Here is a 26,402-nt window from a genome sequence, read left to right on the forward strand (position 1 = left end):
AATTTATTGAATGACTATCTTAGATAGATGTTTCTTCCTTTTTAACTTCAGTCATGATCAATTGAGAAAATGTCCAAAAGCAGGAGAGAGAAAGAACAGTAAAACACAAAACAAAGCAAAAACAAAATCATCTCACACACACACACACAAATAGTCTCATAAAATGTGAAAGCTGAAAAGGAATTCTGGAGTTCATGCAGCCCTCTTATTTAACTGAAAATGAGGCTAACTGAGGTCAAGTGACTCGACAAAGGCTATTGGCTCTAGACCCCATGACCAGTACTCACTCTCCCATCCCACACTTATAATCAATAAACCTAGAGAGGTCTTATCCAAGTCCTCTGATAACAGCTAGTATTTGAGTGGTTTTTTTTAAGATTTTATTTTTTATTTATTCATGAGAGACACAGAGCGAGCGAGCGAGAGAGAGACAGAGAGAGAGAGAGGGGCAGAGACACAGGCAGAGGGAGAAACAGGCCCCATGCAGGGAGCCCGATGTGGGACTGGATCCCGGGTCTCCAGGATCACACCCCGGGCTGCAGGCGGCAATAAACCGCTACGCCACCGGGGCTGCCCTATTTCAGTGTTTATTTGCCATCCATTACCATAAAAGTTTTACTTCTCTTAACTATTTAATTCTTTTTGACCCCTCTACAAGATAGGCAATTATCGTTGACATTCCATAGATGAAGAAACTAAGACATGAGAGTTTAAGTAATTTGCCTAAGATTACAAAACTATGAATGGAGAGGAGATTCAAATACTATGAACATCTTTTCTTTTCTTTCTAGACTATGAAATTCCTCTGAGCATGCCCTTGTGTTACACATTGTCACTGTCCCCAAATCTCCAGTGTTTAGCACAATGTAAAGCATATTGAAATTTATATCTGAATACTGAAGTACTTCATTTTATCCTATTTTAAATGGTTAGTTAAGGAGTGCCTGGGTGGAGGCACCTGGATGGCTCAGTCGGTTAAGCATCTGCCTTCGGCTCAGGTCATGACTTCAGGGTCCTGGGATTGATCCCCTCATCAGGCTCCTCTCTCAGCAAGGACTCTGCTTCTCCCTCTCCTTCTCCCCATTCAAGCTTTCTCTCTCATTCTCTCTCTCAAATAAAGAAATTTTAAAAATTAAAAAAATATATATATTATTAAACTGTTAGTTAACTCATCAATTCAGCATATTTATGATATTTATGTCAGGCTCTGTGCTAGGCACTTCATAAACCTTTCAATCTTTAAAGCAACTTATAAAGTAGATAGCCCTGTTTACAGAAATGAAGTAATTTGCCCAAAACTCATAGCTAAAAAGAGACAAATATTAGGCCATTTCAAGACCACATACATGCCACTAAATCACCTCTTTTAACACAGTCCCTGCCCTCAAAGACTTCCTAGTCTGGTAGGGATAACGGTAACCAATTACAATGCAGTGTGATCAGAGCTATAGTGGCTAGGTTCAAAGTACTGGGAAAAAAGAGAGCAAGGTTTTGGGGGACACAGGGAAGTTTAAGAGGTGACAACCGAATAGGACTTCAAAGATAAAAGGAAATACTGTAGCAGAGAATACTGTTCTTTGACCTCATTAGAACCTAATCTATTGAACTCTACTTTCTTCCAACCTATTAGCCCTCTCCAACTTGGGTTCCACAACCCATCATTTCAGTAACACCCTGACCTCCTTTTAACTCCGTGCCTTTACAGCTCACCTATCTGGCAGGAGTAGAGTATAGCTGCAGACAACAGAACTCATGCTAACTAAGTTAAGCAGAAAGGGAGTTATTGCCAGGTATTATGTGGCTTACAAAATTACTCAATGGGCTAAAGGAGCAGGTCTCTTAGAACTTACAGGAAGAAGTTGTAACTCACAAAATAAGTCTTTGCCATGATCGAGAAAGTTATGGCTATCATTGCAGAAAGTCACTGAACCAGAAAGTTGTTGACTAAAAAAATCTACTGCCTCTGTTATGACACTTGCCAGCAAAACTGGATGGCTCTCACCCTCTTTGTCTCCACATCTAACTCAGTTCCAAATTCAATTCTCCCCTTAGGTACAAAGGAATCTAGGAAATCATTTTTAGCATCCCAAACTGTTCAGTAATAGAAAGCACATTAAGAGGTAGAAAAGTGTGTTGAACATGTCAAATCCACAGTCCTCACCATACCTGGATACATTTTCTCCATGCCCACACTGAACAGCCTACTGTTGCTAGGAAAAAACATTATGATCTCCAACCTCAAATGGGTCCTTAATTTTGCAAGACAATTGTACATTTCTCTCGTCAACTCATTCTCCCACAATCTACAATGACTTTCAGACTTTCTGCAAACTTCTAAAATTTCTGCCCTCCTCTCATTCTATGTATATGGTCCCACCACCTATGTAACAGAAAATATAAAAGCTAAGAGATAGGAACTAATTTTACCAGTACAAAACACACAAACAACCTGTATCTGTTGCCTTCATTTTCTTCTTCCTTTCTATTAACTGGACAAACTGTCCTATTTCCTAAGGTTGCTCTCTCTAACTGTACTTTGGATCCCATCCATTCCCATGTTCTCAGAACAGTATCAATGACCCAATTTCTTTCTTGTGTTTTCAGTTTCTCCGTCACTCTGGGTCCTTGGTGACTTCTCATCTCCTTCAGCTTCCACATCCTTTCCTCTACAATTGTATGTATGAAAAATACTCTCTAGATTCACTGCCTCCATTTCCTTCCCTGAATCTCTGCCTCATATCTGGCTTCTAGTCCCATCACACCAACTTTCACGAAGGACACCATAAGCTCCACAATGATAAAGCCCGTAGGTATTTTTCAGTTCTCATATTTTCTAATACAGACCGTTTCCTGTTGCTGAGACAACATTCCTCTGGTCCTCCACTCTTGTGCTTTTGTTTCTCTTGTGGACTCATGCTCCCATTCTTGACCATTACATGTTGGGACCACTCATGGCTCTTAGTTGATCTTAACCACACCCATGGCTCAATTATCACCTATATGCAAATTACTCCCACTAAACATTTCCCAAAACATCTCAGAGTCCCAACGGTGTATTTCAAACTGCCTCCTGGATGTCAGGAATGACCTCTCCCTTCCCCTTCCAAAAAAAGAACTACCTTGTTGTGGGGCGCCTGGGTGGCTCAGTCAGTTAAGCATCTGCCTTTGGCTCAGGTCATGAGCCCAGGGTCCTGGGATCGAGCCCCACACTGGGCTCCCTACTCGGCATGGAGCCTGCTTCTCCCTCTCCCCCTCCCCCCTGCTTGTGCACTTATTTAAGTAAATAAAATCTTAAAAACAACCAAACAAAAAAACACAAAAAACTACCCAGTTGCATAAGCCTAAAACCTGAGATTTGATTTCTCTCCTTTCACTCCCTGAATCCATTCTATCACTAATTCCTGATTTTAGCTCCTTTTTATCTCTAGCATCTGTCCAGTTCTCTGTAGTTGTATCAATACCTCAGTCCTCATTGCTAAATCTCTCACCTAAATGGTCGATCTGCATCTATCTCTCCTCCAATCTGTTTATGCTACTGAGTGATCAAGCCACCACCTGTCCCATCACACCACTCTCTCCCCCCACCAAAACAAAAACAAAACAAACAAACAAACAAAAAGCTCGGTCGTTTCCCATCAGTCCTGAAGTAAAAATCCTGCACCTCTACCCACCTCCAGCTGCATCCTGTACCAGACCCTCCTTCATTCCCTCTGAAGTAGCCATAGTGGCCTCTTTCTGCCGTTCAGTCATTTTCCTCCCATTTGCCGCAGGGCCCCTGCACATGTTGTTCTATATGGAACGCTCTGCCTTTCTCCCTTGACCCAAATAATTACAATTCTTCCTTCAGGTATCAGTTCGGGCATCTTTTCCTCACAGAGGCTTTTCTGCTTATTGCAGACACTCATAACATCAGGCACCTCTCCTAGGCAGCACGTATTTTAAAGCTCTTAGTGAGATCACTGTTTAACATGCTTGCCCTCAATATTCAAATATTTGAATTGTTTGTTTGTTTTTAATTTATTTATTCATGAGAGACGGAGGGGGGTGCAGAGACACAAGCAGAGGAAGAAGCAGGCTCCATGGAGGGGGCCCGACGTGGGACCATCTTTGGTTCACAATGTATCCTCTCAGGGCTCTTTCCAATAAACACCAGTTGGACAATTAAGGAGACCTAGTTCCCAGATATGATTCCGAATTTCTCCACAGGACTGTGCTCTGGAGAAGCAGCAGTCGGATACTCCTCTCATCCCTGTCTCTCCCAGAGGCACTGAGCAGGCCCTCGTAAAAGGCTGCATGACCAGTGGCAGAAACAAGCCGGCCTCCTCAGTCAGAGAGAGGAGCCTGGTGGAGCTGGGAGACAGGCCCTTCCTCCCTGGGGGCGTTCGGCACAGGCACAGGGCTGGACACGGCAGGCGCTGGACGAACGAGTCGGCGGACGAGGGCCCCGGGCGGCCGCAGAGACCCCAAAGCCCTGCTCCAGCCTAGAAGGGGAACCCAGGCTGCTACGCGCCGACGCTGGGACCCCGGGGCCCGCCTCAGGCCCCTGCAAACCTTCAGCTGAGAAGAGCCAGGCTCACGTCACACAACCGAGGCGCCGTCTCTAGATGCCGTAGCCACCCACCCTCGACCTTCCTTCCACTTACTCTGGGTCAGCTCCCGGTCTCCCGGCCGCAGCATTGCGCGAAACGCCAAAACCAGACAACGCTTCCACCCACAAGACCCAGCGCGCCTAGGTGGGACTCCAGCTCCACCCACCAATCCCAGCACCGCACTCCCGTGACGCCAGAAAGAACTGACCAATAAAAGAAGAGTATTCAGGGAGGCGGTGCAGAGGGGATTGCTGCAGACCGATTGGTTATTCCAAGCCGGAAGTTCTGGGGGAAGAACTAAGTCGGAACCAATCGCGCGCTGCCTGAGGGTGTCGGCGCGGTCAGTGGCGGCGCTGAGGAGAGCGGTTGCCGCCATGATAGAACAGCAAAAGCGCAAAGGCCCGGAGTTGCCACTGGTCCCAGTCAAGCGGCAGCGGCATGAGCTGCTGTTGGGAGCGGCGGGGTCGGGCCCCGGAGCTGGGCAGCAGCAGACGGCGCCGGGAGCTTTGCTACAAGCGGTAAGTGGAGTCGCGGGCGGCCCTCGGGCCTCAGCTCATCTTCCCCTCGGGGAGCCCGCCCCCGGTGATCCCGCAGTGCGGGGTAGGAACGGGAATAGCTGCCTGCAGTTCACACAGGAAACACTGTAAAAGCGGTCGACACCCCCCCTGCCCCCCCGGGACGCTCCGCTCGTTACCTGGTTGGACGCCCGCTTTCAGGGTCTCGACCACCCTGGGAGGTGGCGTTACATTTAGCGTTAAGGACCTTGAAGTCAAAACCCGCACCGGGGCTTTTTCGTATTAAATCTTCCACAGGGACCCAGCGTGGAGTAAACATTCAGAAAACTTTGTAGAATGGCTGAAAAAAATGAATGAATGAATGAATGAATGAAGAAAGGAATGAGCCCGGCTTGCTTTGGTCAAGATGCCCCCCCCCCCCCATGTCTCAGCACTAGTACTGTTACTAACAACAACGGAACGAGAGCTGACCTTCATTTAATACCTGTCCTAAGGGCTTTGTGTATGAAAACCCCATTAATCTTGGTAACAGCTTAAGAGTTAGGAACTCTCAGTGCCCTTTTTTTATAAGCTCTTAACCCGGTAAATGATAGGAAACAGATTTTAAAGCCGAATCCATGCTCTTAACTGCATTTCTTGTAAGATGGAGGTAATAACGATCACCCCTCTGCTGGGCTGGTAGGCTCCGATCAAGAAGTAAACGTCTCCACTCTCAACCTCTCCACCAGCCGGTGAGCAAATCCTGCTGGCACACCGTCCTCAAAATAGATGCCAAATTGCTAATCCTTGTGCCACCTCCATCACTCGCCCCTGGTCTAAGCCGTTATTTTTCTCATCTGGCATTATTGTAGTGAGGTCCTAACTGGTATTTCCTGTTTCTATTCTTTTATGGTCCATCTATTCTCAGTCCAGTGGCTAGAGAATCCTGCTAAAGGTCAGCTCGTGTTACCCTCTGCTGAAAACTTTTGATGGCTTTCCATTTCACCCAGGGTTAAATCCTTACAATCCTTAAAATCTTTTGCCCATTTTCCCTTTACCTCTCAGATCTACCAATTTTCCATTACTCCCCCTGCTCCAGTCACACTGGCTTCCATGCTCTTGCCTCAAAGCCTTTGCATTTGCTGCACTCAACTGGAATGCTCTTCAAAATATCCACGTGGTTTACACACTCAGCTCCTCCAAATCTTTGTTCAGATATCACTTTTTCAGTAAGGGCCTTCCTGACTACCCTGTTTTAAATTGCAATACCCCATATGTATTAATCCACATCGCTTTTTTTCTTCCGTAGCACATACCAACCTGCTATATGTTTTGTTTTCTCTCTTCGTCTCTTCTCTTCCTCCTTTCCACGGGAACACAAACTCCATTGTTTATTTTGTTCAGTACTGTTTTCCCAACGCCTAAAACAGTGCCTGGCACGTTAATTTTTTTTTTTTTTTAAATAAATGAGTAAACTGAAAGCTATTAAGGATGTTTGGGGATTATCAATAGTGTACCAGGTCTTCTCTCTGACCGGAATGTCAGCCCAGGTTCCAGTGAATTGTCCAAGCCTAGGTTTAGTGTCAAGACCATAGTCAAAACTACTTTCCTGGGTAATATGTACCTTGCAGGGTTGTTGGGAAGCTCAGTTCAGGCATTAATTAAATGTGCTAGAGACTGGGAAAAGTGTTGAATGCAGGGTCCCTGCAGTCACAAAGCTGCTTTTCTACCGGGGAAGAGGACAAAATGTGTAAACCAATACAAAGGAAGGTGATTTCAGGTAGTCTTAAGTGCTGTGAGGAAATACAGTAGGATTAATGGAATACAGAGGGGAGGTGTGATGCTGCTTTGAGTTTGAGTGATCAATGAAAGACTTTCTGAAGAGGAAACATTTGGAAAGAGCTAAACACAGGACGATCAAGGGAAGAGGATTCCGATCAGGAGCAAGAAGTGTAAAGATCCTGAGACAGAAATGAGCTTAGCATATTTGAGCAATTTAAAGTTGGCTATGGGACAGAAGGAGCCTGAGGGAGTAGTCAGTATAACTGGTAGACACTGGACACTTGAGTAGGAGGGTATCAAATTGGAGGCCTAAGTTAATGTGAGAAGAGTTACCATTCTCTAAATCAGGAGAAATCTACTCAATGATTGTTTACCGTGTCTTTTGTAGTCTCCTTTGCCTGTATGTAGTAACTACCCTGTACTTCTGTCTTTTGTTTAGGGACCTCCAAGGTGTTCCTCCCTTCAAGCGCCAATCATGCTTCTCTCAGGACATGAAGGGGAAGTGTACTGCTGCAAGTTTCATCCCAATGGATCCACCTTAGCATCTGCAGGCTTTGATCGACTGATATGTAAGAGATAGTTTTTGAAGTTGGGATAATCACTCTCTGCTAAATAGTGATTATTTTTTAAAACCTTTAGTGCCACAGAGTGTATCAGTCTGGATTATTCGCATTACAAACTGCATAGCTAAAACAGTGTAAGGAGAATGTTGAATGATCTTGAATATAGACCTCAAGATCCATGTGGTAAATACAGAGGAGATTATGTTACTAGTTGAAAAGTGAGTTGCTCTTCTTTGAGAATATCTTCCTCATGGAGGCAAATCTTGAACTTATTCAGCCAGACAATAGAACTAGGAATAGTAGGTTAATGGAAGTAATGGGGAGAGAGATAGCTTTTCGTTCTCCCAAGGATGTAAGGCCTTTCTCTTGATTCACTCATAGAATCCTAGCATATGGGAAAGGAGGGGGAGGGGATCCTAAAGTGGCAACTCTCTTGGATAATTTACCTGTACATTATTAGGATCTACATCCAAGAGGCGCTTGGCTGTCTCAGTCTATAGAGTATGCAACTGTTGATCTTGGGGTTGTGGGTTCGAGCCCCATGTTGGATGTAAAGGTTACTTAAAAATAAAATCTTAAAAAGGTGGGGGAGGGATCCCTAGATGGCGCAGCAGTTTGGCGCCTGCCTTTGGCCCAGGGCGCGATCCTGAAGACCCAGGATCGAATCCCACGTCGGGCTCCCGGTGCATGGAGCCTGCTTCTCCCTCTGCCTGTGTCTCTGCCTCTCTCTCTCTCTCTGTGACTATCATAAATAAATAAAAATTTATTTAAAAAAAAAAAAAAGGGTGGGGGAGATTTATATCCAGATTCTCAGCTACTAGTTGGGAATACTTTGAGAAATAAGTTGAAAAAAAATCACTTTGGAAGAGTCATGAGAAAAAGCAAGAGAGAAGATATCAGGACTTTGTTTTATTCTGGCATCATTTGTTACATTGTAAAATGAAGCAAGTCCTTTAGCTTTTTGCTTTGAAGTCTGTACCTCAGGGTGGATGATAGCTGTCTTCACTGTCTTGATTTAGGTTTTCTAGTTCTGTGATTCTAAACAGTGACCAAGCATTTGGAAGACTTGGAATGTTAGCAAAACATCCTTGAATCAGCATGCTTATTTCATCAAACAAAAAAAAACAGTTTATCAACAGAAAAATAATTTATGTATATACCTTATTATGTATAGAGGTGCTCCTTTTTTTTTTTCTTTAAAGATTTTTGTTTATTTATTCATGAGAGACAGAGAGAGGCAGAAACATAAGCAGAGGGAGAAGCAGACTCACTATGGGGAACCTGATGCAGGGCTGGATCTCAGCACACTGGGATCACAACCTGAGCCAAAGGCAGACACTCAACCACTGAGCCACCCAAGTGCCCCTAGAGGTGCTCGTTAATAACACTAATCAAACTTCAGTCCCTGCTAGACGAAGCTCCCTGAGGAGCTGTGTCTTGTTTACCCCCATTTTACCCCAGCACCTAGCATGTTATAGGTACATAGTATATGTGGAATGAGTAGACATAGCATAGTCCTTGCCATGTGACCTTCAAGTCAGTCACAGCTTCGTGGGTTGTCTATAAGTGCCATCATTTTGCAGTCTGCTTATACTCAACCAATATGTAGTAGTGAGTACTAACTTTTTTCACATTACAGCAAAAAATTTAAGATTTAAAAAATTATATCATTAACTAATTTTTCAACCTTATTAAATATGAAAGTATTGCATTATTTTTGTTTATAGTGCCAGGAATATTGGTCCCACCAGTAGAACCAATAGTGTTCCAGAGGAGTATAATCTCAAAACTGTTGTGGTAAATTTGTGAGTACCTTTTCTATGCCTAATGATGAGTTTTCTTTTGCACAATAATGATCACAGAACCCCCGTCTCCCTAACAGTGTTGTGGAATGTCTATGGTGACTGTGATAACTATGCTACATTGAAAGGACACAGTGGGGCTGTGATGGAGCTGCACTATAACACCGATGGCAGGTGAGTAAGTAGTCTGCATAGTGGAATGATGGCTGCTTCTCATACTAATCTTTTTTGGCATACTTTCACATTTCATCCTTAAGTTTTCTCTCTCAGGAGTCTTTGCTGTCAAAAATAACCGCATTTTGGGCAGCTACTTTATTATCCTATTACTATTACTGTCAATCCAAGTAAGGTGTTTTCTTGTTCCATGTATGCATTTATAAATACATCTTTAATATCAGCAGCCCATACAAATTTGTTTCTTTTTTAAGACATAAAACAAAATGTAATTTTTATATGCAGAAATCAGCTAGTTTTACTATAAAAACAGTAAAATATTAGTTTTGAGAAACTCAAAAACAAAAAATAGCCCATATTGCTACCACTCCAAGAATAATCACTGATATTTTGATATGTTTTTCCTAAGTTTTTTTTTTAAGTTTTTTTTTTTTTTTTTTTTTTTTTTGAGAGAGAGAGAGAGAGAGAAAGCGTGAGCCAGGGGGAGAGGCAGGGAGCCTGATGTGGGATTCAATCCCAGGACTCCAGGACCATGACCTGAACTGAAGGGAGATGCCCAACCAACTGAGCCATCCAGGCATCCTCAAGTTTTTTTCCTATTTTTTTTTCTTTTAGATTTTTTATTTATTCATAGAGACACAGAGAGAGAGGCAGACTCAGGCAGAGGGAGGAGCAGGCACCACTCAGAGAGCCTGATGCGGGACTTGATCCAGGGTCTCCAGGATCACGCCCTGGGCTGCAGGCGGTGCCAAATTGCTGCACCACCAGGGCTGCCCACGTTTTTTTCCTACTTAAAGCTCTTCGGTTTACGTTTATATTAGAGCTTTATGTATGATCTTCTCCACTGCTTTTTTCCTTTAACGTTATTCACCTAATAAGTCATTTATTATAACATACATTTATCATAAACGTTTTAACGATCACATAATTTTACAATTAACTGTAGGTAATACAGAAACGTGATTATACCAAATTAATTAATCCGATTAGGTATTTCAGTAAACATTCATTGTTTTATAACTGACCTGTAAAACTCTAAGGTCCCTGAAATCAACTGGTACATAGCCTTGTATACATTTTTTCCTGTTAATATTTGAGTAAAGAAAGCCTTATAAAATCAGTTATAACTTGAAATCATTATCATGGGCTCCTAGCTGGCTCAGTCTGAGGAGCATGTGATTCTTGAGCTTGGGGTCATGAGCTCAAGCCCTTGTTGGGTGTAGAGATTACTTAAATAATAAAGCTTTAAAAAATCATTTTCAGAGATGAAATAAAAACCTTTGATTTTTAGAGAAAGGGCTAGAATTACCAAGTCACTGGGTCAGGAATTGCCACAGTCTGTCTTCTCTCTATAGCAGGAGTGATTAAACATTTCCAGACGGGAAAATGTCTAAAGTGTTGTGTATCACAAAGGAGGAGAAGATTGAGACAACTACTATATTAGCTTGGAATGTATAATGGGGACTGACAGAAGGAATTTTTTTTACATTTTCATAGGGTAGACCTCATAACCGGGTCTAGAGTACCAGTAGGATTTTGGTAGGTAGGGTGAGGCATTCCTGCATCATGTGTCACACTGTCAAGAGTACAACATGTCAGTGGCCTTAGAGAGTTTGGCACATTTTGGCAAGTGGGGAAGATAGAAGGCTATTGTTCATCTTCACTTACTTGTTTTTTGTTCTTCCTCTCGTAGTATGCTGTTCTCTGCATCCACAGATAAAACTGTGGCAGTGTGGGATAGTGAAACAGGTGAGAGGGTTAAAAGGCTGAAAGGACATACTTCCTTTGTGAATTCCTGTTATCCGGCCAGGAGGGGCCCCCAGCTTGTCTGCACTGGAAGTGATGATGGAACAGTTAAGGTGGGTGTTTGTGTTACAGTTCTGAGGTTCTGTAATGTGAACTTATTATATATACATATATGTATGTATGTATATATATATATATATAGTGAATATATATATATAATGTGAACTTATTATAACTTATAGCCTTCCACCTATGCTGTAGCTTCCTCTCCACAACTTGTTTTAGCAGTTATTTCCCAAAACAGAGGTCTTTTTATTTTTACTTTTTTTTAAGGTTGCTGAGTGTGGAGCCCGATATAGAGCTCAATCTCACAACCCTGAGATCAGTGAACTGAGCTGAAACCAAGAGTTGGACACTTAACTGACTGAGCCACCCAAGCACCACAAAAACAGAGGTCTTTTTAAATAGCAGGCAACGAAATGGGGCAGCCCCGGTGGCTTAGCGGTGTAGTGCCACTTTCAGCCCGGGGTGTGATCCTGGAGACTCGGGATCGAGTCCCGCGTCGGGCTCCCTGCATGGAGCCTGCTTTCCCCCACCCCTGCTCTGTGTGTCTCTAATAAATGAATTAAAAAAAAAAAAAAAAAAGTCTTAAAAATAGCTAGCTAGCTAGCAGGCAATGTTTTTAAATATCTTGTAGAATGTTAGAACCATATTGAGCCACTATAACTTGGAATGAAATGGACCACCTGAACTGCATTCTTGACTCAGCTGTTTACCTAATTATGTGATCTCAGGCAGTTCATTTTTCTGATCCTATTTCTCAGTCTTTAGGACAGTGACAGTAATATACATGTCTTACAAAGCTGTTGTAAAAATAATAGTCACTATATGAAAGCATCAGTATATGATTTAGTACCAATGTCACTTAGTCCAGTGATTTCCAACTTGTCTTCATGTCAGACTACCTGAAGAACCTGTTTAAAATACCCAGATTCTAGTTTTAATAGGTATAGAATGAAAATTTTTGTTTTTAAATTAAGACCCTTTTTTAACAGCAGTTTTAGGTTCACAGCAAAATTGAAGGGAAGATAGAGATTTCCCGTGTACCCATTGCCCTCATACATGCATAGCCTACCCTATTATTGCCTACCAGAACAGTACATTTTTTACAATTGATAAACCTACACTGACACAGAATCACCAAAGTCCACCAAAGTTGTGGGTTTTTGTTGTTGTTGTTGTTGTTGTTGTTGTTGTTTTATTCATGAGAGACACAGGGAAGGAGAGAGAGAGAGAGGCAAAGACATAAACGGAGTAGCAGGCTCCATGCAGGGAGCCGGATGCGGGACTTAATCCTGGGTCTCCAGGATCAGGCCCTGGGCTGAAGGCGGCACTAAACCACTAAGCCACCCGGGCTGCCCCACCAAAGTTTATATTAGGGTTTGTGTTTAGTGTTAATACATTCTTTGGTTTGCGACAAACATAATGACATGTATCCATCACCGTGGTATCATACAGGGTATTTTTGCTGCCCTAAAAATCCTCTGTGCTCCTTCTAGTCATACCTCCCACCCCTGGCAACCACTGATCTTTTTTTTTTACCGTCTCCATAGTTTTTGCCTTTTTTGAGATTGGCTGCTTTTACTTAGTAATATGTATTTAAGATTTTTCCGTGTCTTACAGGCAGCCTCTCCTCTGCTGTCCTGCCTACCACTCCCCCTGCCGTGTATTCAGTAAACTTCTGTCTCCTTTAAAAAAATAAATAAATAAAGATACTTCCGCATCTTTTTATGGCTTGGTAGCTCATTTTTTTTTAGTGCCAAATAACATTCCATATTCTAGATGTGCCACAGTTAATTTATCCATCCACCTCCTAAAAATGTCCTAAAGGACATCTTGGTTGCTTCCTAGAGTTGGCAGTTATGAATAAAGCTGCTGTAAACATCCATGTGAGAGTTTTTGTGTGGACCTAAGTTATTCGACTCTCGAGTAAATACTGAGGACCATGATTGCTAGATCATATGGTAAGAGCATATTTAGTTTTTAAGAAACCACCTGGCTGGCTTAGTCAATGGAGCATGCAACTCTTGATCTTGGGGTTGTAAATTTGAGCCCCACATTGGGGGTAGAGACTACTTAAAAATAAAATCTTTTTTAAAAAAAGAAAGAAAGGGGATCCCTGGGTGGCGCAGCAGTTTGGCGCTGCCTTTGGCCCAGGGCGCGATCCTGGAGACCCGGGATCGAATCCCACATCGGGCTCCCGGTGCATGGAGCCTGCTTCTCCCTCTGCCAATGTCTCTGCCTCTCTCTCTCTCTCTCTCTCTCTCTGTGTGTGTGTGTGTGACTATCATAAATAAATAAAAATTAAAAAAAAAAAAAGAAAGAAAGAAAGAAACCACAAATCTGACTTCCAGAGTAGCTGTACCATTTTGCATTCCCACCAGCACTGAATGAGAAGTCCTGATGCTCCACCTCATCATTTGTTGGTGTCAATGCTTCAGATTTTGGCTTCTCTGATAAGTATGTAGTGATAACCTTGTTGTTGGTTTAATTTGTATTTTCCTAATGACATATGATGTGGAGCATCTCTTCATATGCTTTTTGTATCATTTATCTTCATTGGTGAGGTGTCTGTTAAGATCTTTAGCTCATTTTTTAACTGTGTATTTTGTTTTCTTTTTTAAGATTTTATTTATTTATTCATGGGAGACACAGAGAGAGAGAGAGGCAGAGACACAGGCAGAGGGAGAAGCAGGCTCCATGCAAGGAGCCCGATGTGGGACTCGATCCTGGGTCTCCAGGATCACACCCTGGGCTGCAGGCGGCGCCAAACCGCTGCGCCACCGGGGCTGCCCAATCGTGTTGTTTTCTTTTTGTTGAGTTCTTTGTACATTTTGGATAATAGTCCCTTATCAGATGTACAGATATTTTCTCCCTGCCTTGTGGTTTATCTTCTCATTCTCTTGCCATTGTCTTTCATAGGCAGAAGTTCTTAATTTTAATGAAATCTGGTTTATCAGTTATTTCTTTCATGGATTGTGCCTTTGGTGTAGTATCTAAAAAGTCATTGCCATACCCAAGATCATCTGTGTTTTTTTTCTGTTACCTTCTAGGAGTTGTGTTTTACATTTAGGTCTATGATCCATTTTGAGTTAATTTTTGTGAAAAGTGCAAGGTCTGTCTCTAGATACATGTTTTTTACATGTGGTTATATAGTTGTTCCAGCACCATTGGTTGAAGAAACTCATTTGCTCCATTGCCTTTGCTTCTAAGTCAAAGGTCAGTTGGCTCTGTTTATGGGGGTCTATTTCTGGGCTCTCTGTTCTCGCATTGATATATTCAACAGAATACTGTAACTTTTCAGTAAGTCTTTTTTTAAGTAATATCTACACCCAACATGGGGCTCAAACTCACAACCCCAAGATCACAAGTCACATGTTCTTCCAACTGAGTCAGCCAGGCACCCCTACAGTAAATCTTGAAGTCAGGTAGCATCAGTCCTCCACGTTTTGTCTTCTCCTTCAATATTGTGTTGGGTCTTTTGCCTCTCCATAAGAACTTTCGAGTAAATTGCTTATTTCCACAAGACCACTTACTAGAATTTTGGTTGAAATTGCATTGAATCTATAAAGTTGAGAATGACAGTATTGAGTCTTCCTATGCACAAACGTGGACTATATCTCAATTAATTTTGTTCTTTGATTTCATTCATCAGAGTTTTGAGGTTTTTGTCATATAGGTGCTGTACATATTTTGTTAAGTTTATACGTAAATATTTCTCCTTTTTGGTTGCTAATATAAATGGTATTGTGTTTTTAAGAACTAGAATTTTTAAACCTGTTCCTCATATGATTTGATGTAGCAGGTCTCATAATTTGGGAGCCATTGATCTCACCCAGCATCCTCATTATACTTTTTTATCATTATTTTTATTTGAGTATGTTGATACATAATGTTACATTAGATATAGGTATACAACAGTGATTCAACAAATTTATACATTGTTAATATTCACCACTGCACCCTCAATTTCAGAGGAGGAAAATGAGGCCTGAAAATGTTAATTTATTTCAGGGGCACATAAGGACGCATTACTTTGTAGAACCAACCATTTTATTCTTTCTTTGGCACTAATTTTGGATTCTGGGTAGTCATATAATGATTAAACCAGGAGGACTTGAAAGAAGTATATCTGAGAAACCACACTAAACCTATGATTGTTGTTTTTTTAAATAAATTTGTTTTCTTCTCATAGTTAAAGGTGGTCACATGGACATAATGAATCATCTACTTTGAGATATTTTTCTACTAAATCTTTTTTTCCTACTAAATCATTTTTATAATAAACCCAGTCGATTGGGGCCGCTTGATGTTTGGCTAGGAGGAGAGTCTGCAGCTTAGGAATGATTCCAAAGCCCTGAGCTCCTAACCTACATGTGCCATATTTAGAGAGTCTTAACAGTAACTGATTTGCTCATTGGCCTTTTGAAAGGCAGTGAGATAAGAATACCCTGAATTTTGTTTAAATTCACAAGCGCCTGCTATAATAAACATCTAGGAACTTAATCCTGTTTATTTCCAGCTTTCCTTTCATTACCTTTTCTCTGACTTTCTTTTATTTTGTCTTTTAATTCTTTATCTCTTTCCTCATATTTATCTTTCAGTCTTTGCTTTTGTTTTTTCAACTACTCTCCATTGTGAATGTCTGCCTGGTTTTGTTTTTTTGTTTGTTTGTTTTGTGGGTTTTGTATTTATTTGAAAGAGAGAGAGGGTGTGAGGGAGAGAGGAGCTTAGAGGGAGAGGGAAAAGGAGAGAAGCAGACTCCCTGCTGAGGGCAGAGCCCTACTCAGGCTCCATCTCACCACCCAGAGTTCATAACCTGAGCTAAAATCAAGAATCAGGTGCTCGGCTGACTAAGCCAGCCATGCACTTCTGTATGTCTGTCTTTTCTTTCTTTCAATTTCTTGCTTTTTATTTCCCTTAATTAAACATAAATATTTTAAGTTTATTAGTGAACGTTATATTTAGCTTAATGTGTCACATCACCTAAAGGTGACTGCTTTTTAACTAGTTCCTTATTCTTAATTTCAACATACTATTTATAATTAATTCTTTGTTGAACAGCCTTTTACATATGCCATTTAGTTACTTGCCAAGTTGGAATGCTTTGTTAATTATTTTCTGTTCTAGGTTTATAAGTGTAGGAATTTAATAACCTCTGCTTATCTAAGGGGAGAAACACTGTGTTACATTTCACTCATAAGAATTCTCAACAGAAAACAAAGCTTTCGGTAATTCTTGCATTTTCAGTCTTGAAGTGGTATCCTGAGCATTCTCCATGCTAGTAGTTTTCATACTGTTTTTAGCAATTCGTTGTTTCTAATAAAGCTATTAGGAAATCATTTTTATATTACCTATATATTTAATGCATATTATTTTATATATAATATTTGTGAACATATATATAAATACAAATTGTTACCTTTTATAAACAATTCAGTTCTGGTGCCATTACGTAGACCAAAGTGGGGAAGGTGTTCAAGTTAGAGGTGAGAGTGGGCTATCGTGGCCCAGAGTGGAGTGTTAGGGCCCAAGTGAGGTAAGGAGAGCATCCATGCAGGATGGGAACAGTCCATTATAGGGAGATGGGGACTGACAAAGGTAAGGAGGGCATCCACATGACACAGAGTAGGGAGCCCAGCACAGGGAATTAGAGATGGGGGAGCAGCCCAACATGGAGAATCCTTGCCCTAGCGGGATAAAAGGGTCATTTACACATTGGTGGGGGAGAAAGTAGGGGTGTCAGAGCTTGAGCTGAGGGTGTCTGCATGGGTGGGAGCAGTTTAGGTAGGGAGTCTGAGGCTGAGAATAGATTCCTGAGGAAAGGCAGCCTGGAGAGAGATATTAGAGGCAGAGCAGAGTGAAGGGGGCATTCATACAAATGGATAACCCACATGGTGTGAGGAGGAGATCCACATAGGGAATGGGAGTCACAATTCAAATAAGGAAAGGAAGACATCCACGTAGGAGAAGGTAGAAAAGGATATGGGAGATTGGTTATATATGTGAAGCTTGATTAGACAAGTAAATATAATAAAGAAAACAGGAAGCAGGGCAGCCCCAGTGGCGCAGCAGCCTAGGGCATGATCCTGGAGACCCTGGATCGAGTCCCACGTCAGGCTCTCTGCATGGTGCCTGCTTCTCCCTCTGCCTGTGTCTCTGCCTCTCTCTCTCTCTCTCTCTCTCTCTCTCTCGCTCTGTGTGTGTGTCTCTGTGAATAAATAAAAAATTTAAAAAATAAATAAATAAATAAAACAGGAAGCAGATTTTTCATTGTCAGAGAAAGGAGTTAACCAATGTAGGAGAGAGAACTAAAACGCATCTTGAGGTGGGTACCTGGGTGGCTCAGTCAGTTAAGCCTCTGCCTTTGGCTCAGATCATGTATGATCCCAGGGCCCTGGAATTGAGCCCCACACTGGGCTCCCTGCTCAGCAGGGAACCTGCTTCTCCATCTCCTGCTCATGCACATGCGCTCTTGCCTGCTCTCTCTCTCTCCCCAACCCCCTCCGTGTCAAATAAATAAAATCTTTTTAAAAAATAGAAAGAAGGGATGCCTGGGTGGCTCAGCAGTTGAGTGTCCGCCTTCGGCTCAGGGCATGATCCCAGGATCCAGGATTGAGTCCCACATCGGACTCTCTGCGAGGAGCCTGCTTCTCCCTCTGCCTATGTCTCTGTCTCTCTGTGCCTCTCATGAATTAATTAATTAATTAATTAAAAATTAAGAATAAAATAAATAAAAAGAAACACATCTTGTGTTGTTGGCATTAAACTGGAAGTATTAGTGTGAACTCATGACATTCAACATAAACAGGTATAGAAAAAATAATAGATGTAAATGTATGTTTCCAGATATGTGTGTGCCTGTGTATGCATATATTGGCAACTGTCCACTAAAAGGGCTTAAGAACAATACCCTGATAGCAGTGAATACATCTACTATGTACATCTTGGCCTTTAAATACCATTTTCCACTAAAGAAACCAGGACTCCTTATTTCAGGCTTGGGCAGGGAAAGTACAAGTTGAACCTGGAACATCTTGTGCAAGAATGATTGTCAAAAGAACATCTTAATCAAATGATCAAACTGAACATTATCCATAATGGGACAAATCAAAATTATGAGCCACTCAATAAAATACAGTGAAACTGCAGCATCACTCCAGTGAGATTCCTGCCAAAGAGGAATAACTTGAATCTAATTGTGAGGAAACATTAGACAAACCTAAACTGATGGACATCCTACAAAATAACTGTCCTTTAATGAGAAGTGTCAAGGTCAAGAAAAGTATGAGATACTCTTTCAGGCTGAGGGAGACCAAAGAAACATGACCACTAAATTCTACACATGATTCTGAACTGCGGTTTTATTTGTCTTTTATTTTATTCTGCAATAAAAGACATAGTGGGACAAGTGGTGAAATTTAAATGAGATCTGAGGACCAAATAGTAGTAATATCTTGGTGTTAACATCTTCATTCTGATTGGTTAAGATTATACAGAGTTTTATATATGTCTTCTGTATTAGATATATCTTTATAGGCAAACACTCATGTATTTAGGAGTGATGAAGCATTAGGTCAGCAATTCTTAAATGATTTAGGCAACAAAAAATGTTCTTTTACTACCAACTTTTTGGGGTTTTTTTTTTTGTTTTAATTTTTTTTTTTTTTTTTTTTTTTTTAATATATGATAGTCACACAGAGAGAAAGAGAGAGGCAGAGACATAGGCAGAGGAGAAGCAGGCTCCATGCACCGGGAACCCAACGTGGGATTCTATCCCGGGTCTCCAGGATCGCGCCCTGGGCCAAAGGCAGGCGCCAAACCCTGCGCCACCCAGGGATCCCTACTACCAACCTTTTGTATTTCAAAGTAAAATAATCTCTTAAAAATGATGGTTGTCTGAAACTAATAATTTAAAATATTAGACTTGGGAGTGCCTGGCTGGCTCAGTGAGTAGAGTATAACTCTTGATCTCAGGATTGTAAGTTCAAGCCCCACATTGGATATAGAGATTACTTAAAAATAAAATCTTTTCAGGGCACCTGGCTGGCGCAATTGGAAGAGCATGAGACTCTTGATCTCGGGGTCATGAGTGGGAGCCCCACATTGGCTGTAGACATTACTAAAAATAAATAGACTTTAAAAATAAAATAAAATCTTTTTTAGAAAATGTAAATCCATGTTATATATGTCTATTTAATTTTTTTTGTATATTTTTTTATTGGAGTTCAATTTGCCAACATATACTATATAACACCCAGTGCTTATCCCATCAAGCGCCCCCCTCAGTGCCCGTCACCCAGTCACCCCCACCCGCCGCCCACCTCCCTTTCCACCACCCCTTGCTCGTTTCCCAGTTAGGTGTGTCTCATGTTCTGTCACCCTCTCTGGTATTTCCCACTCATTTTCTCTCCTTTCCCCTTTATTCCCTTTCACTATTTTTTATATTCCCAAAATGAATGAGACCATATAATGTTTGTCCTTCTCCGATTGACTTGCTTCACTCAGCATAATCCCCTCCAGTTCCATCCATGTCGAAGCAAATGGTGGGTATTCATCATTTCTAATGACTGAGTAATATTCCATTGTATACATAGACCACATCTCTTTATCCATTCATCTTTCGATGGACACCGAGGCTCCTTCCACAGTTTGGCTATTGTGGACATTGCTGCTATAAACATTGGGGTGCAGGTGTCCTGCCGTTTCACTGCATCTGTATCTTTGGGGTAAATTCCCAGCAGTGCAATTGCTGGGTCGTAGGGCAGTTCTATTTTTAACTCTTTGAGGAACCTCCACACAGTTTTCCAGAGTGGCTGCATCAGTTCAGATTCCCACCAACAGTGCAAGAGGGTTCCCCTTTCTCCACATCCTCTCCAATATTTGTTGTTTCCTGTCTTGTTAATTTTCCCCATTCTCACTGGTGTGAGGTGGTATCTCATTGTGGTTTTGATTTGAATTTCCCTGATGGCAAGTGATGCAGAGCATTTTCTTATGTGCTTGTTGGCCCTGTCTTTGTCTTCCTCTGTGAAACTTCTGTTCATGTCTTTTGCCCATTTCATGATTGGATTGTTTCTTTGCTGTTGAGTTTAAGAAGTTCTTTATAGATCTTGAATACTAGCCCTTTATCTGATAGGTCATTTGCAAATATCTTCTCCCATTCTGTAAGTTGTCTTTTAGTTTTATGGACTGTTTCTTTTGCTGTGCAGAAGCTTTTTATCTTGATTAAGTCCCAGTAATTCATTTTTGCTTTTGTTTCCCTTGCCTTCATAGATGTATTTTGCAAGAAGTTGCTGTGGCCAAGTTCAAAAAGGGTGTTGCCTGTGTTCTTTAGGATTTTGATGTATTCTTGTCTCACATTTAGATCTTTCATCCATTTTGAATTTATCTTTGTGTATGGTATAAGAGAATGGTCTAGTTTCATTCTTCTGCACGTGGCTGTCCAGTTTTCCCAGCACCATTTATTGAAGAGACTGTCCTTTTTCCAGTGGATAGTCTTTCCTGCTTTGTCGAATATTAGTTGACCATAGAGTTGAGGGCCCACTTCTGGGTTCTCTATTCTGTTCCATTGATCTATGTATCTGTTTTTGTGCCAGTACCACACTGTCTTGATGATCACAGCTTTGTAGTACAACTTGAAATCCGGCATTGTGATGCCCCCAGCTCTGGTTTTCTTTTATAATATTCCCCTGGCTATTCGGGGTCTTTTCTGATTCCATACAAATCTTAAGATTATTTATTCTAACTCTCTGAAGACAGTCCATGGTATTTTGATAGGGATTGCATTAAATGTGTAAATTGCCCTGAGTAGCATTGACATTTTCACAATATTAATTCTTCCAATCCACGAGCATGGAATATTTTTCCATCTCTTTGTGTCTTCCTCAATTTCTTTCAGAAATGTTCTGTAGTTTTTAGGGTATAGATCCTTTACCTCTTTGGTTAAGTTTATTCCTAGGTATCTTATGCTTTTGGGTGCAATTGTAAATGGGACTGACTCCTTAATTTCTCTTTCTTCTGTTTCATTGTTAGTGTATAGAAATTCCACTGATTTGTGTGCATTGATTTTGTATCCTGCCACACTGCCGAATGGCTGTATGAGTTCTAGCAATCTTGGAGTGGAGTCTTTTGGGTTTTCTATGTACAGTATCATGTCATCTGCAAAGAGGGAGAGTTTGACTACTTCTTTGCCAATTTGAATGCCTTTTATTTCTTTTTGTTGTCTGATTGCTGAGGCTAGGACTTCTAGTACACTGTTGAATAGCAGTGGTGAGAGTGGACATCCCTGTGGTGTTTCTGATCTTAGGGGAAAGGCTCACAGTGTTGCCCCATTGAGAATGATATTTGCTGTGGGCTTTTCGTAAATGGCTTTTAAGATGCTGAGGAATGTTCCCTCTATCCTTACACTCTGAAGAGTTTTGATCAGGAATGGATGCTGTATTTTGTCAGATGCTTTCTCTTCATCTATTGAGAGGATCGTATGGTTCTTGTTTTTTCTCTTGTTGATATGATCTATCACATTGATTACTTTACGAGTGTTGAACCAGCCTTGCATCCCGGGGATAAATCCCACTTGGTCGTGGTGAATAATCTTTTTAATGTACTGTTGGATCCTATTGGCTAGTATCCTGTTGAGAATTTTTGCATCTGTGTTTATCAGAGATATTGGTCTATAATTCTTTTTGGTGGGGTCTTTGTCTGGTTTTGGAATTAAGGTGATGCTGGCCTCATAAAACGAGTTTGGAAGTATTCCGTATCTTTCAGAACAGCTTTAGTAGAATAGGTATTGTTTCTTCTTTAAATGTTTGATAGAATTCCCCTGGGAAGCTATCTGGCCCTGGACTTTTGTGTCTTGGGAGGTTTATGATGACTGCTTCTATTTCCTCCCTGGTTATCGGCCTGTTTAGGTTTTCTGTTTCTTCCTGTTCCAGTTCTGGTAGTTTGTGGTTTTCCAGAAATGCTTCCATTTCTTCTAGATTGCCTAATTTATTGGTGTATAGCTGCTCCTAATATGTTTTTTAAATCGTTTGTATTTCCTTCGTATTGGTTGTGATCTCTCCTTTTTCATTTGTGATTTTATTAATTTGAGTCTTTTCTCTTTTGTTTTTAATAAGGTTGGCTAATGGTTTATCTATCTTATTAATTCTTTCAAAGGACCAACTCCTGGTTTTGTTGATCTGTTCTACAGTTCTTCTGGTCTCTATTTCATTGAGTTCTGCTCAAATCATTACTTAATTCTCTTCTGCTTGGTGTAGGTTTTATTTGCTGTTCTTTCTCTAGTTCCTTTAGGTGCAAGTTTAGCTGGTGTATTTGAGTTTTTGAGGGATGCTTGTATTGCAATGCATTTCCTTCTTAGGATTGCTTTTGCTATATCCCAAAGATTTTGAACAGTTGTATCTTCATTCTCATTAGTTTCCATGAATCTTTATAATTCTCTAATTTCCTGGTTGACCTTTTCATCTTTTAGCAGGATGCTCTTTAACCTCCACGTGTTTGAGTTTCTTCCAAACTTATTCTTGTGATTGAGTTCAAGTTTCAAAGCATTATGGTCTGAAAAAGGAGACAATCCCAATCTTTTGGTATTGGTTGAGACCTGATTTGTGACCCAGTATGTGGTCTATTCTGGACCACAAAGTTACATGTGCACTAGAGAAAAATGTGTATTCAGTTGCGTTTGGATGTAAAGTTCTGTGAAATCCATCTGGTCCAGTGTATCATTTAAAGCTCTTGTTTCGGGGATCCCTGGTGGCTCAACAGTTTGGCCCCTGCCTTGGGCCCAGGCCGTGATCCTGGAGTTCCGGGATCGAGTCCCACATCGAACTCCCTGCATGGAGCCTGCTTTTCCCTCTGCCTGTGTCTGTGCCTTTCTCTCTCTGTCTCTCACGAATAAATAAAATCTTTTTTTAAAAAATAAATAAATAATAAAGTTCTTGTTTCTTTGGAGATGTTGGGCTTAGAATATCTGTCATTTGCAGAAAGTGCCGTGTTGAAGTCTTCCAGTATTAGTATATTATTATCTAAGTATATCTTTACTTTGATTATTAAAGATTTTTTTTTTAATTTTTATTTATTTATGATAGTCACACAGAGAGAGAGAGAGGCAGAGACACAGGCAGAGGGAGAAGCAGGCTCCATGCTGGGAGCCCGACGTGGGATTCGATCCCGGGTCTCCAGGATCACGCCCTGGGCCAAAGGCAGGCGCCAAACCGCTGCGCCACCCAGGGATCCCTACTTTGATTATTAATTGATATACTTGGCAGCTCCCACATTAGAGGCATAAATATTCATGATTGTTAGGTCCTCTTGTTGGATAGATCCTCTAAGTATGATATAATGTCCCTCCTCATCTCTTACTACAATCTTTGGGATAAACTTTAATTCATCTGATATAAGGATTGCTACCCCTGCTTTCTTTTGAGGACCATTTGAATGGTAAATGATTCTCCAACCTTTCATTTTCAGGCTGTAGGTGTCCTTAGGTCTAGAATGAGTCTCTTGTAGACAGCTAAAGATGGGTCTTGCTTTTTTATCCAGTCTGAAACCCTGCGTCTTTTGATGGGATCATTAAGCCTATTCACATTCAGAGTTACTATTGAAAAATATGAATTTAGTGTCATCATAATACCTATTCAGTCCCTGTTTTTTGTGGATTATTTCTTTGGGTGTCCTCTTTCTTTTACAGAGTCCCCCTTAATATTATCTTGCAGAGTTGGTTTTGTGGTCACATTCTTTCAGTTTCTGCCTATCTTGGAAGCTCTTTATATCTCCTTATTCTGAATGAGAGCCTTGCTGGATAGAGTATTCTTGACTGCATGTTCTTCTCATTTAGGACCCTGAATATACCCTGCCAGTCCTTTCTGGCCTGCCAGGTCTCTGTGGAGAGGCCTGCTGTTAATCTAATATTTCTCCCCATATAAGTTAGGGATCTCTTGTCTCTTGCTGCTTTAAGGGTTTTCTCTTTATCTTTGGAATTTGCAGGTTCACTATTAAATGTCGAGGTGTTGAACGGTTTTTATTGATTTTAGAGGAGGACCTCTCTATCTCCTGGATCTGAATGCCTGTTTCCCTCCCCAAATTAGGGAAGTTCTCAGCTATGATTTGTTCAAACATGCTTTCTGGTCCTCTGTCCCTTTCGGCACTGTCTAAACCCCAGTTAAGTGTAGATTTTTCCTTCTGAGGCTGTCATTTATTTCCCTTAACCTTTCCTCGTGGTCTTTTAATTGTTTTTCTCTTTTTTCCTCAGCTTCCTTCCTTGCCATCAACCTGTCTTCTATGTCACTCACTCTTTCTTCTACGTCATTAACCTTGTCGTTAGGACCTTCAGTTTGGATTGCATCTCAGTTAATTTATTTTTAATTTCAGCCTGATTAGATCTAAATTCTGCAGTCATAAAGTCTCTTGAATCCTTTATGCTTTTTTCCAGAGCCACCAGGAGCTTTATAATTGTGCTTCTGAATTGGCTTTCTGACATCAAACTGTAATCCAAATTCTGTAACTGTGGCAGAGAGTATTGTTTCTGATTCTTTCTTTTGTGGTGAGTTCTTCTTTCTAGTCATTTTGCTCAGTGCAGAGTGGCTAAAAACAAGTTGTACTTGTTAGAAGTGCAAACTCTTCTCTTTGTAGCGTTCCAGCTGTTCTCTTTAAATCTCGGCCGAATTCATAGGTTTTCAGGATGATTTGAAAGTTATCTAGGTAAGTTGGTGGGGACAGGTGACTTGGGGACCCTACTCTTCTGCCATCTTCTATATATGTCTATTTAAAAAAAATAGAGCCTAGTTGTTTAGAGTACAGGGTTCTAGAATTGTTCTACCTAATCTTTATCATCTGTTATTAATAAATCAGACAGCAGGCAGCCCTGGTGGCTCGGCGGTTAAACGCCACCTTCGGCCCAGGGCGTGATCCTGGAAACCCGGGATCAAGTCCCACATTGGGCTCCCTGCATGGAGCCTGCTTCTCCCTCTGCCTGTATCTCTCTTTCTCTAATAAATAAATAAAATCTAAAAAATAATAATAATTTAAAAAAACATTAAAAAATAAATCAGACAGCCATTGAAAATAAATGTTGACTTTTTAACAAGCATATATTACTTTAGTAATTACAAGAAATTAACACACATTTTAGTAAATACAACAGGAATGTAATGGAATCAGACAGTACTAAATTCTAGTCCTTGTTTTGTTATTGACCTGCTGGGTATTTTTCTTCAAGGTAGTTGATTCTTTAAGCTTTAGTTTGCCCATCCATAAAAGTTGAGATTAAACTAGATGGTCTAGGGCAGCACCAGTGGCCCAGTGGTTTAGCACTGCCTTCAGCCCAGGGCCTGATACTGGAAACCCGCAATCAAGTCCCAGGTCAGGCTCCCTGCATGGAGCCTCCTTCTCCCTCTGCTTGTGTCTCTGCCTCTCTCTTTCTCTGTGTCTATCGTGAATAAATAAATAAAATATTTTAAAAATAATAAAAATAAAAATAAACTAGGTGGTCTAAGCATAGTAATTTTTAAATGTTTTTTTAATCACAATCCGCATTAAGGAATATATTTTATACTATGACCCAGTGTATATTCCCTTTAGTACGTCTGTGTTTATGAACCAACTCTTTGTATATGGGATGTTTTCTTCTATATATTTTTTAACTGGGGTAAAATTCACAAACATAAAATACACCTTTTTAACCATTTTAAAAGGTGGACAATTCAGTGGCTTCCAGTACATTCACAATGTGTGTGCTCATCACCATGAGCCAATACCAGAACATTTTTATTACCCCCAAAAGAAACCCCATGCCCACTTAGGAGTCAGTACCTTTCTCCCTTTCAGTCCTGGCAACCACTAATCTTTCTGTCTCTATGTACTTACTCTTCTGGACATTTCATTTTGTGTCCAGTTTTTTTCACTCAGCTTAATATTTTCAAGCTTCATCCTTGTTATAACGTGTATTAATACTTCATCCCTTTTTAACACTGCTACAAAGATTAGTGCACAAGTTTTTGTTTGAATACCCATTTTCACTTCTCTTGGGTATATATCTAGGAACAGGATTGCTGGGTCATATATTAATTCTACTTTAACTTTTTGGGGAATATCCACGCTTTTCCACAGTAGCTGCATCATTTTATATTCCCACCAGTGATGTTCAAGGGTTCCAACTTCTCCACATCTTCACTGGCACTCATTAGTTTCTGTGGTTCCTTT

The 26,402-nt window shown here is 40.9% G+C and overlaps 2 protein-coding genes across 9 annotated transcripts in view; one reads left to right on the top strand and one right to left on the bottom strand.

Annotated features, from left to right (window-relative positions):
• ZCCHC17 (zinc finger CCHC-type containing 17) overlaps window positions 1-5,419 on the bottom strand; it is a 63,293-nt gene extending 57,874 nt beyond the window's left edge. For 3 of the 8 annotated variants that reach the window (XM_072827393.1, XM_072827397.1, XM_072827398.1), the window contains exon 1: window positions 4,644-4,782. The gene's annotated coding sequence lies outside the window, so the exon portion shown is untranslated. Of the gene's footprint in view, window positions 1-4,551; window positions 4,783-5,283 lie in introns of those variants that run through there. The other 5 variants (XM_072827391.1, XM_072827390.1, XM_072827395.1 and 2 more) reach the window with 5 other exon arrangements.
• The window catches only part of SNRNP40 (small nuclear ribonucleoprotein U5 subunit 40), a 40,181-nt gene continuing 18,685 nt past the window's right edge, over window positions 4,907-26,402 (top strand). Inside the window, exons 1-4 of the mRNA XM_072827389.1 lie at window positions 4,907-5,107; window positions 7,305-7,434; window positions 9,311-9,404; window positions 11,098-11,263. Of these exons, the coding sequence (XP_072683490.1) occupies window positions 4,964-5,107; window positions 7,305-7,434; window positions 9,311-9,404; window positions 11,098-11,263 (534 nt within the window). The 5' untranslated portion in view covers window positions 4,907-4,963. The remainder of the gene's footprint in view (window positions 5,108-7,304; window positions 7,435-9,310; window positions 9,405-11,097; window positions 11,264-26,402) is intronic.

The sequence above is a fragment of the Canis lupus genome, chromosome 5 (genome assembly GCF_048164855.1).
Source record: "Canis lupus baileyi chromosome 5, mCanLup2.hap1, whole genome shotgun sequence".
NCBI classification, from domain to species: Eukaryota; Metazoa; Chordata; class Mammalia; order Carnivora; family Canidae; genus Canis; species Canis lupus.